At 37.5% G+C, this 12,706-nt stretch overlaps 1 protein-coding gene across 1 annotated transcript in view; it reads right to left on the reverse strand.

Annotated features, from left to right (window-relative positions):
- Window positions 1-3,659: 3,659 nt before the first annotated feature.
- The window catches only part of DENND6A (DENN/MADD domain containing 6A), a gene marked incomplete at its 5' end in the record, with an annotated part of 19,022 nt that continues 9,975 nt past the window's right edge, over window positions 3,660-12,706 (reverse strand). Inside the window, 9 exons of the mRNA XM_009873111.1 lie at window positions 3,660-3,791; window positions 4,306-4,380; window positions 5,464-5,566; window positions 6,084-6,193; window positions 6,280-6,333; window positions 8,325-8,414; window positions 9,047-9,111; window positions 9,206-9,271; window positions 11,078-11,172. Coding sequence (XP_009871413.1) covers window positions 3,660-3,791; window positions 4,306-4,380; window positions 5,464-5,566; window positions 6,084-6,193; window positions 6,280-6,333; window positions 8,325-8,414; window positions 9,047-9,111; window positions 9,206-9,271; window positions 11,078-11,172 — 790 coding nt within the window. The remainder of the gene's footprint in view (window positions 3,792-4,305; window positions 4,381-5,463; window positions 5,567-6,083; window positions 6,194-6,279; window positions 6,334-8,324; window positions 8,415-9,046; window positions 9,112-9,205; window positions 9,272-11,077; window positions 11,173-12,706) is intronic.

The following is a 12,706-nucleotide window of genomic DNA, read 5'->3' on the forward strand; positions in this document are numbered from 1 at the left end:
CCCGGGGCACCCCCGGGCACAGCGATTCCCTTCGGCCTCCCGCCGTGCTCACGCTGAAGCCCGGCAGCCAGCGGGCTCTTCTCCCCAAGGACAGCCGAGAGCAAGAGAGAGAAGGGGGATGAGGGTAAAACAAACCCTCGGAGACACCCCTCCGCGTCCTTGCCGCTACCGCGCTCTGTGCCAGGAACACGCATTCCTGGAGAATGTTTCCCTTTCGTTGTTTCCGTGGCCCGGGCCCTCCGCAGGGCACAGGCAGAACAGGGCGATCTCGGCCCTGCCAGCACGTGGAATCGAACCACCATCGGGGGAAGTAACAAGGAATAAAACTGAAACAAGCCCTGGTTTGTTAGAAACATGCCCTTTTTTGAGAGGTGTCTTTAATTTCATAACCAGGTGTACCTGCTTCTTTCACAGCTACTGTAACAAGCCCAAAAGACGGCGACAATTGCATCTGGCACGACAGCAGGAGAACTGAGCTCCCGAGCCCAAGGACATATCAGTTCAGTTGAAAGCCCCACAAACTGTCAAACCCCTTGTAGCCTACCTATGGTAATTAGAAACTACGTCAGCACACAAGAGCTAAGATTTTGCCAGCAGAAGCTCTTTTCTTCTGCTTCATGAAGGAAAAACATCTTTAACAGTCTCCATAAAGAGACAGTCCCAAACCAGATCGTACCAGCAGGCTACTGTGAGTGAGACTCAACTTAAGCTGTTCTCTTACCAGTCATGTTGAAAGCATTACTCAAGTTTTAAATTATGTTCTTCTGAACAAACAAAAATTTAAATTAAGATTGAAAGTTATATTTGTATAAAATTTAAATAATTACAAGAAATCATATTTTAGCAATCTACTTAGTGCCTAAGATGTAAAATATGATCCTGATCCACTAAGAGACTTCATTTTGATCTAGTTGAGAGGTGTCCCCGCCCATGACAGGGAGGGTGGATTAAAGGATCTCTAAGGTCCCTTCCAGCCCAGGCCATTCTACGATATTCTATGATTTTCCTGGTGGTTTTAAGGAGTGCAGTTCTAGGCTTCTAGTACTTAACTATTTTCTATTCAGAGCATTTCAGGTTTTTGGGGTTTTTTTTTTGTTTTGTTTTTTTTTCATTTGGCCAGGAAAGTTAAGCTTCCCTGAACTTAGCACTTAGTACTACTAAATAGTTGAAGGACTTTTTGAAGTAAGTTACTTTCTAGACCTCAAAGTTGGCACATTCTTGGTATAGCTAGGTCATTAATAAATACCTTTCATTATTTCAGTTATTTGAGTACAATCTAACAAATGCTTACTTTAGAAGTCATTGTCAATAATCAGCGTTTCAACATAAACATATGTCTGTATAATCAGACATAGCTATTATTCACAACATATTTTTGATTCATTCTCCTCTATTTAGATCATAGATGCTAACACTGTTAAAGGACTAGCTGCACCTTTACTATATCTGACTGTACTTTATCTCATGTTTGTATTCTTGGTGCTGGTTTTGTGTTGTTTCAAAGTCTGAGAAATCCCAAAGCTTATGCATGTCCAGTTTTCCCTCCTGTTACACTAACTGGGGCAGTCTTAACATCTTCTGAACTTATTCGGGGATTTCAACTACTACCTATACCATTAAAGAAACCTGAATTGAGCTTTGCTTGCAGTCTGCTTCCCAGTACTATGTTTCTCAAGGGCCTCTCGTGTGCAGGAAACTGAATGAAGACCGGGTAAATTTTACTTGGCAGTCAGTCCCTGCCATTTGCATTCTTGAGGATCCTGCAGCTCTGTACTACTACAGCCACGATACACGATCACATCGGCTATTTCTGGTTACCAAAGGGGTACAGCTTCATCAAGTCAGATCGAGCAGCTTTGCTTACACATGAGAGGGGAAAAAGCAACAAACAAATCAAAGCCATCATTTAAGTCACATAACTTGCAAAGGAAAAAAATAAAAATAGGACCCTTTATTTTTGCTTATAAAAATACATTTTTGCAGCCATATGTGATAGTTACCATGGTTGTTACCAGTTTACATGGTTCCAAGAAACTACACAGTGCTCCAGGTTAAATATTTAAGATAACTTAGTATATGAATGGCCACTTAGTAATTTCTGGATATGAAATGCTACTCATCATGATGTGCAAAAAAAATTTTGCCAGTTAAAAATTAATGCTGAAGTGGTACAGTTTAAGTAACATAATACATTAAACTTTTGGTCATGAATAACTGTATACAAACAATAACAGTATTAAAATACATTATTTTCATAAAAATACCATTGTGACACTTCATATCTAAATAAGACATTTTTAGAAAGATGGTATGAAATATTTATCATACAAAAGCATATTCTCATAGCAGGATTATGTTGTAAGTTTTAAAAATTCTATTCAAGCACTTAAAAGCAGAGGTTTTTTCATAACTGTGATCCACTTATATGAAAGTGTACGTTGTGTGTACCCTATATATATTCTACTTGGAACTGGTCAAAGTACAACACTGCATGTGGAGCAGCTGAGTTCTTATATACCACTGAAACTTGCTCAAGAAGATGAAAATCACATTCCTGTTGCTTAGTATGCAAGAGGAAATCACTCTTTATGCATGTCTGCTATATGATTATACTGAGATTAATTTCATGCTACAATCTTTTCCTGCCACAGTTTAACCTTTCCATAGGCTTTTTTCAGCTGAAGCCAACACCTTCTCCCTCCAGCCCCAATACTTCCTCACACAGCCTACTGGTGTCAGTAAAAAAAAAATAAATTACAACAGGACCTGACTGCTATGATCTCTAGCTGAAACAGATCATGTACCAGTTTACTGAAATCACCAGTTTTTAAAATCTGTACTAGAACACCGCTGTGTTTATTTCCTGTGATGAATACTGCATGTTTACATTTACACTAGTGATCCACTTTAAGTCTGAAATATCAGCAGTTTAAAACCATCAATTAGTATACAATTACTTTATATTTAAGGCTTGTGAGTACGAGCAAATTATTAACCGCTGCTGAATGGAAGAGACTTCTCTTCAGGAATTTTGTCAGCCACTATCTCTTCTTTAAAGATGCTAAATTAATATGGTTTTGGAAATATGCTAAGAAAGAAAAAGGAAGAAAGTTAAGAACCAATCTGATTATTTCAGCTGTCCCTGAAGTAGCTTTGAAAACAATGATGTACCAGTAAAATACCTCAACTATAATGTGTTCTGACCAAGTCACATACCAGTTCAACTTATAAGTAGATGAAAGCTAACAGAAAAGAAAAAAAAAACCAAAAAACAATCAGATACAACATCAACAGGACAGTACGAGATCAACATTGCTTACCCCTGAGTTAACCAGATTGGGTACAGCAGCACCAATTGAAAAATATTCTGCAATGCCAGCACTGCACTGTGGTCCTGTACTGCGGTACAGTTTCATATGCCCACAGATTTTTCTTTAAGAGCACTTCAAACATTATTAGACACAGGAATTCCTTTAGTTGCATTGGTATTTAAGTGGAATAAACAGTGAAAATAGTATAGAGGGCTATACTATTAGTACAGTCCATTTGTAGTGTTCATATACTATTTAGAGCTTTGCTCTGAACTCGGTAAGCCACTGTCTTCTGCGAAACTACCATTTGCCCTTTTGTTTTCTGTACAGAAAAGTGCCCAGTAGAAATCATGTTGTGCCGGTTTTGAGCAAGATGTCCTGCAAGTCATCTGGAAGTGCTAGTATAATATCGTTGATGTGCGTCTGCAGCTTTTTCAGTGTGTCAGTTTTCACAGGAAGATGTTCTCTGTTAGCCTGCAACTGCAAAGGTAAAGAAACTCCCATGATTTCTACTAAAAATGCAAGTGTATCAAGACTCACCAAAGTGACATATTATTGAATCATGAAAAAGAATTCCTCATTTGCCAGCCAAGTGGGAATTTGGACAACAGCAGGTTTCCTCAACAAAACAGCATAAGCTAACGCTAATCTGGCCTTTCAGTAATCATAAGAAAGCATGGTTTTCTTCTTCCCTGAGGATTCAGCCTTGCTCCCACTCAGATCAGTCACAAAGTTCCAAGGAGTTTAAAAAAAAAAAAAACCACAACAGGATCAGTGCAGTGCTTCCAACATAGCCGGATGATGTTGAGAAGCAAGCTCAGTTTTCAGTCATGGCTGAAATGAACTGGTTTTCTTTTAAAAACCTGAATGATTGATTCATTGAGTTACCTAGATCTTAAAGAATATTTTCATTTAAGTACCCGTAAACACAATTATAGAATAGTTTTATCTAATTGTCATGCACATTTGAGCCATATTCAGTTCAGTTACTTACCAGTTTATTCTTTAACTTTAAGACAAGATCCACTGTTTCTACTTCAGTATGCTTCTGACTCCAGAAAACCAAGTTCTAAAAGAATAAAAATTAAGCACTGAAATATTTAATAGCATAGTCAATTTTCTTATGAATGTTCTGTTCCCCTCCCCCTTTACTGTTCACCCATTGAAGACATTTGCACATGTACAGAAAAACATTAACACTTGGATCAAAAGAACAAGCTAGTAAGGACCACATTTTCTTTTCTTTGTAATAAGTTATTGTCAAATACAATTGGATAGATTCTAGGTGATATAATTGACCTTGCTATCACCCTGTAAATTATTTGGGCTGCTCTGTTTGAACAACCCATTTGGGTTGCTACAATGTACACTGTTGGGGAATTGACAGGGCAAGGGATAAAAATCAATGGCTTTTTCAAAATAACCAACACAATATTTTTGTTTTAAAGCTGCAATGTTGACTTACTTTTTTTCATTCTTCCTATTCCCTCGTTAGGAGGACAACCTCTTCTCCTCTTGTGATACCTTTTCTTTATGAGTTGTTCTGACTCAAATTATATTGATACCCATTTCAGCTTCTTAAGTAAAGAATGGATCTTATGTTATCCATGTGGCATTTTGTTATATGTATCAACAAATTTCACTTCCCAGCTTCCAATTACTATAGATCACTAGTTGCAGGATTATTTACTATCCATATCTAAATAGCTGTCAATTTTGTATGGTATTCACTCAGTTTATACCTCCAATGCTATAAAATGTATCACAACTAAAAACGTGTTGTCAAAAGAAACAACCAAGGAAAGTAGGTGAATGAAATAACATTATCAAATAACAGGAAAAAATTCTTGGAGGGATGGGGAGGAAGGTATTCAATCTCAAAATATACAAAAAACAAAAAAAGTACTAAAGATACATTTTTTGCACACAATGACAGTTGTTATAAAAGAAGTAAATGGTATTTCAAATTGTTCTTTTTTGCTATGTTAGTTCTAGCTTACCCTTGCTTAACAATGCTGTTTTTCTAGATCAGACTTGATGGAATTATCAACATTTTTATGCTCAATCAATGAAAACAGCAAGAGTAAAACTAACTTGACGGTGAGTACATTTTTACTGCAAGATGACAAATATAAGCACACATTTTTCTGACCTCATTACAGAGTGCTTCTAAGTGAAGGGCTTCCAACTTCTGTGTCATTTCTTTCTGCCGGCTCCTAAACCAGCCATCAAAGTTTGGTGATTTCAAAAAATGCCTGGTAAAACACCAAAGCAAAATACACTTGATATTTTAATTACAACTTTGATAATACTCTGTTTTCTATGTCATCGAATGTAATGTTCTGGAGTGTAACAAGGGCTTCTATTAATCAAGGCAAGCACTGAGAAAACAACGTAAAGAAAAGGTGTCTGAAAGGCAATAAAGATTATGAATTTTGTCAGGAAAAAAGCAAGGCTCCATTTGAAATATCCTTGTTTTTATTTTTGTGTTTAATTGGAAGGAGGAATCAAGTGAGAACCAAAAATAAAACCACAAATACACTGCCATGGAGAGAGCTGTAGTGTGGGTTGCATTCGATGAAAACTATTAACAGGTTAGAGAGAAACAGTACGTATACTAAGCACTATCAATTTCTATCAAAACATGTATTCTAAACCCAAGTCTTATGCAAATCAATACTGATAAGAATTTTGCTCAGGAAAAGAGCACTCATATTACTGATTTGTATTTATTTATCTAATTTATCTTTTAATGCTGATGAAAGAAATGACCTGTAAAGTCCTATCCAGTCTCCTTTTAAACCTGATGTGAGCTGTGGTCCTGCTTTTTCCAGTGTCTTCATGAAATCATCTTGGCTAAACTGCCTCAGCTGTGGGGGACTCTACGGATAGGGAAAAAAAATGATTAGCATACCCTAACTGTTTTCTCTTCACCGATTTCCAGCTCACCTGAATTTTATTTCCTTACCTTCCATGGTGATATGCATTTTTGCAAAGGCATTAGGCTTGCCACATAACGCTCCTACAGAAAGGAAGAAGGAAGGTTCTTTGCGTAACTGGTATTACAGATACACAGTCCACGTGTTATGTTTACTTATCACTTGTGACCACAGCATTTTCTCATCTAAGTATTGGTACAGGGTGGGGTCATGCATATTTACCACATGAGAGCACAAGGAGCTTATCTAATGCCATTTGTTTCCCTCAACTACGGAACGTTGTGCCAGCAAGGTTCAAGACCATGAGGGAAAGGAAGAGAGGAAGCAAAGGTGCACATGGAACACAAACCCCCCAACCTCCAGCCACTCTCTTCCGCAGTGACAGTCCACAGGTACCTGTATCATGGGTGATTCCCACTTTGTATCAAGTATTTGGAAGTGATTTTTAGAGCCCTTGGTACAAACATTAAATATAAAATTAACTTACAAACTCTCTATCAGCTGGAGCATCTCTGCAGCAGCAAAGCTTGGCAAAGGCACAGCTGGAGCCCCAACAGGCCATGTCATGTATTGGCAGCAGAGACACCGCTGAGCCAGGCCCCTGCTGAAGCTGAAGGTTTGGTGATAGGAGGCAGCTCTGCCTTCCCTGCTCCCCCAAGCACATCAATACAAGCCGCTATACATTTTTAAAGTGTTTGTATGCAAATGGCCAAACATTTTGATCTGTGAACATACTCAGCTTCAGTCACATTATGACAAGTCTAGTTTGATTTTTGAAGAAACAAAGGACATCCCTTGCTGCAGGGAATGTGAAGGCTGATGCTGTGAACAAAGATTCATGACAGAAACCATATTAAGTTACTTCAAACGAGAAAATGTTTGAGCCAGATGGGTGGAATGCCAGGGAAAGCTTTTAGATTCACCCTACATGTCCATCCTGTCTCGAAAGAACAGGAGAGAAGACAAATTTTAAGGAAAAACTCCTCTAATCAGTAACACCCAAGGACAAACACACAACTCTCTACGAATGTCCCAGTTCTTGCAGACAGAAATTGGATCTATTCATGTATGCTCTAAAATGATGGTAAGTACAGGTCATCCACAAAAGCTCTTCAGAGAGGTCAGGACAGGTGAACTGATATGTAAACATCCAATGCCTGAAGTGTGACTTGTCCAGTGAAATCACTTAACTTTGCACAGAACTTTTTGGGTTGGTGAAGTCCATCAGACTTCATTCCTCCAAATGCCAGGTAAGAACATATTAAAACTTATTTATCATTATCCTAACGCACAAATTAGAAAACAGATGACAAACTTCCATTTCAGTGCAAGTCAAAGTGTACAAATCCGCATGGATTCAGCAACCTAAACAATATCCATTTGTCAGCATAAAGATATGTCAGGAGTCTTCAAACAGTACAGCAGGATCTCAGTTTACAGGACAGCTAAGTTCTTACATTAGATACAAATTCTCATTTTGTAATTTGAGATCTCTGTCCAGAATTAAAACAAAAACCCAAGAATCCGTGAGCATTAAGCATACCAATAAACTCTGCTGACTAGTCAGAAATGATACAAAATTTGCCCCTTAACTTTGATACTTGAACAGGCGAAGTACCATGTTTAGATGGCAAAACACCAGATATCTACCATTTCAAAACCACCGTGATGCTGTACAATATCCACTGAAAAAATATTCTCCATGTGACACCCTGATATAAAGTAGATGCATCTTAACGTTCAGTGATCATCTCTTCTTCATAAAAGTGCAATAGCATCTTCTAGAGTCACCTGAATTTGCGGAATTTCTCAGAATCTGTTTTATTGCACCCAAAGGCAGATACAGCTCTGGTGTATCAGCCACTCCTCCCAGTTTTGTACCATGTGCAAACTTGCCGAAGGTACACACTGCCCCATCACTCACATCACTAATGAATATCTTGAACAAGATGGGATCCAGTGCTGACCCCAGGGGTGCACTGCTGCTAACTGGATAATTACTGAACTTGGGCTAATGCAAAAAAAGCCACTTCCTATTACATATATAAAAACCCCCTTTGTTCTAAGAACTCACTAATGGAATAATGAAACTTTCCGTCAATTCCAAAAAATACCGCCGAAGAATCACACTCTGTGCTTCTGTAGGCCGTTTCTGTTGGACACCCTTAAAAAAAAAGAAATAAAATATCAGAATAAGTTTGTTACCCTAAAATACGTGAGTAGCTGTGGTTTGTATTTTTTTTTTAATATTTAACCCAGTGTTTCTGTATTCATTTGACATAAGCCAACACATAGCACCCCCTACTCCGAACCATTAAAGAAAAGCAGTGGCACCCAGTCCTTTTGCACAGATATTCATCGCTTCAATTGCTGATTCTTTATTTGTAAAGAAATTCCAGGAAAGAAAAACTTCAACAAACAAACTTGTGCAAATCAGCACACCTCATGCATGAGATTTCCAGGCCAATGACCAGAGGGGCATGGCAGACTGTGGGAAATCCAAAACAAATGATCTAATCAGTCACTTCAAGTCTCTAAATTATCAAGCTAACCTTTTGAGATCTGCCATTCACGTTGTTGTAGAAACTGCTAACAAAGCGGCAGCCCTTATGGGGTTGCCCATCTATCTCTAGCAGCCCTTTGGGGATGTATATTTATCTATTCAGTTATGAATCGGGGCAAAGGAATCAGGATCCAGCTTCACTTCAGCGACACAGACAGAGCTCAGCCTTAAATGAAAACACCTTAGGACAGTACACAAAATAGTTTCCATCAAGAAGAGACTTGCAGTATTACCTTTTGTAACTGTTTAACTATTTCTTCATCTTTGTTTAAGTATGGCTTGTAAGAGGTATAAACACCTAAAGAAAAAAAAGGAGCATATAACCAAAGAAAAATGGGGTATGCTTTTTAAAATCAGAATACTGGTAATTTCATTCTCAAGCAACTTATTACCAGGTTTGGAGTCCAAAGTTTTTAAATTCTTCAGTTTTTTCACTTTCACCTGCTTTGGAACTTCCCCTGTGAAAACATTTAAAGCCACTTTACTTGAAAGGTATCTATTACTAGATTAGTACAGGATGAGCTATACATTGCACTGATTTTTAGAAACAGGTACTTTCATTTAGAAGACTAATATTGTAAGAAGCATTAGAAACATCAACAGGCATCCAAGTATATATCCAGAAACATCCAGTAAACATGTGAATAACAGCATACAGGCTTTTCACTTTATGTAAGCGTTCCGTGTTGGGGGGGAGGGAGGGGGGGACAAAAAACAAGAAGCCAAAACCAAACCAAAACCCCAAAAGAATTACCTTTTGAATCAAAGCAGTCCAACAAAAATACTGACTATATAGCAGTGAATGGCTGTTTCATTAATTTCAAATTTAATTCCATCTTCCTTTGTTGACTTTAGGGTAAGTGCTTTCAGGAACAAATGTTAAGTACTTGGGCCAAAATAAAAATCATATACAAGAAATTAAAACAGCAGCCATGGATTAAGTATTGTATTAATTTGAGTCTCCTTTTCATTAGGCCAAACTAATTTGTTTGTTTTGTTTTTCAAATGGATTGTTCTGCAGCCAGAAGACCCTGAACCCCGTTAACAGTCTTGCAGCCTCAGCAGAATCTTCCTCTGAGCTGGATGCTCAGCTTCACAAAGATAATAGTATAAATTGCTATTAAAATTGCAAAGTGGGGAGAAAAGGGAAAAAAAAAAGGGAAAAAAACACCCCCAAATCCCCCCAGAATAATCACAATCTCTCCCTTTGTTCCTAAAGAAGTAAAATTCAAGTTTTAAAAGGCAAGTCAGAGAGATGATTCTCCACAACTTCCTGACTAAGCATTGCATATGCTTTGGTGGTAGCTGCACAACCAAAGCTTTAGAATTTCATACATGAAACTGGGTATCAAATTTGAAGGCAACCTGTATATGGTTTTGCAGAGGTTTAGTAGTTCAATTAAGATTCTATTTTTCAAATTGGAACTACACAGCAGCTAGCTAACTCCTCCCAAGAGGTATTCTGAAGCCTCCCCCAGGTATTCTGAAGCATGGAGAGGCATGATCTTATAAAGCAAAGCAAGCCCTTGCTTAATTATACTGAACACAGTATGTAATCCTTAATTAATGTGATGTATTCAGAAACTGAATGGAGCTCATTCTAGAAAAAATAATTTCATGGTGTATTACCCTAACTAGTTATTTACACATTCCCACTGCCAGAACAGAATACAGAACCAGTCACGGCAAACAGCTACTTTCAGGGACTTCATCTAAGCAGAGCACTGCTGTATTTTATTACAGGCTACCAAGTGACATGTTATCCAAAGATTATGTTAAAAATCTGCTCAATCATGTAACAAAATCACCCAACTTGAACAATTAATAATCACTGGAATATTACCAGATTACGAATATATTATCAGAACTTTTTGGTATTATGGTAACATTCAAGCTTAGCTTTCACATGGGTCTTGCTTTCTGTGCACTTGCTGTGACTGATTTATTATATTCTACTCAGCCTAAAATTAACATCAGTAATCAATGATCTTTCTCATTTTAAAACCTTCTTGGTAGAGATAAAAAAACCCAAAACAGGATTGTGTGAAAGGTAAAAAGTAATTGTTACTGAGTATTATAATTTAATATACTAGATCTGGCAATACAAGTACACAAGAGTTCAATTTCACTCAACATATTTACATCCTTGAGGATTTGGTTAGTATTAAACTAAATTAATTGAACTAAATTGCTTATGTTTCTAAACAAATAAGCACACAGTTAAATCTTGTTGCACAGAACTGTAGAAGACATTTGTACTTCACCTGGAAGTTTAAGATCTCCAATTCGGATAATGTGAGGCCAGTGCTGAAGTGTTTTCGCAAAAAAAGGATTCGTCACCCCTAGAATGACAGATGGTCTACAAAAATAACGGCAATGCTTAAAATATGACACTAAACGAATACAGAAGGTCAATTTTAATTCCTAACTTGAAATTATTTTCCTTTTGTATTTAAGAGCTACATTTTAAGTTGCATGTAAAAGCACAGTATGTTTATCAAGGTTTTTAGGTTTTAGAAAACAGCAAAACAGATGTATCTTAAAGTCCAAAGGGTAGTGGAGAACAAAAGTGATATCATCTGCTTAGGCTCCGCTAAATTCTGCTCATCTGCAGTGACGAGAACAAGGTATAATCAGATTATAATTTTTTTATTTTTTATTTTTAATGAGCAGGAATCTGACCCACATTTGAAAGACAAATGGCTACTTTTCAAGGTTTGATTATAACAAACTCTCAGTCCCTGAATGTGCATGTCAACATGACTGCCCTTTGTGTGGGACTTCTCAGTAGAGCTACTGCTCAGATGACGCGAAGAGGGAGCAAGAGCACAGAGCTGCTGCTGGTGCACAGGCCTGCAGAATTTGGGATTTATAGCACTCTGATGAAACACCAACATATTTTTGAGTATGGGGGCTGCCATCCATTTTACAGCCAAACGTTAGCTAAGGAGACAGTATAACACACATGCTCCTTGTCTCTATGGATGGATGAAGTTTAACCTAACTTAACTCAATTATTAAATCTTCTCAGGCCTATTTTGTGTGGATCAAAAAGCAAGTTTCACACAGAATTGGTTTGGATCAATGCACATAAATTGATATTATTTCACTAACTAGAGGGTTAAAGACTGAGGGTTAAAGTAAGGCTTTCATTTATACACACACACAAATATTAATTCTCCCGGTCAAGGTAAACGGGCAGCAAATCATGAAGAATCTTGTTTCGCTGTTACTGGCAATACAGCAGCAAGACTTGGTAAGCTACTCGGTCACTTCTGGAAGCCTTAATCTACCATATTTACCAGAACCAATTCTGGTTTTAAACTACTGAAGTAATTTCTGAAAAGGCATGATAGTTCAAAACATCCAAACCTTAACATTCTGTGATTCTGTGAAAAACGCGCCCTTGGCTCCCCTCTCGCTAAGGGTAATAATGTACACAAAATCTGCATCACCTGGATTCTTCTCCTTCTTAAAGCCACTACTTTAAAAAGCCTATTTCCAATCTTTCCAAGTTTTTTGTTTTCTGTAAGAGGACCAGAGCAATTCTAGTGTATTTCAAATACTAACATATCTACTGAAGAACCTTTCTACTCTGCTACAGAGGAGCAGATGGAATTTTTAAGCATGGGTTACTAAAGTTGAACCACATTTTTCCTGTTATTATTTTTAGAAACTAAATTACATACTGCACAGTCATTCCCATGGAATACAATCTGAAACACAGTGCCTATGTTTGTATGGTTTTCCATGCTCTCAAAATAAGAGTGGGATTGAAAAAAAAAAAGATAGGAAAAAGTATGTCCTTAAAGCAGTTTCAAACAGAATTGTTTGTGTAGACTCATGCTTTCGGGGGGGGGGGGGGGAAAAAAAAAAAAAAAAAAATTCTTTTT

The sequence above is a fragment of the Apaloderma vittatum genome, unplaced genomic scaffold (genome assembly GCF_000703405.1).
Source record: "Apaloderma vittatum isolate BGI_N311 unplaced genomic scaffold, ASM70340v1 scaffold22267, whole genome shotgun sequence".
NCBI lineage: Eukaryota > Metazoa > Chordata > Aves > Trogoniformes > Trogonidae > Apaloderma > Apaloderma vittatum.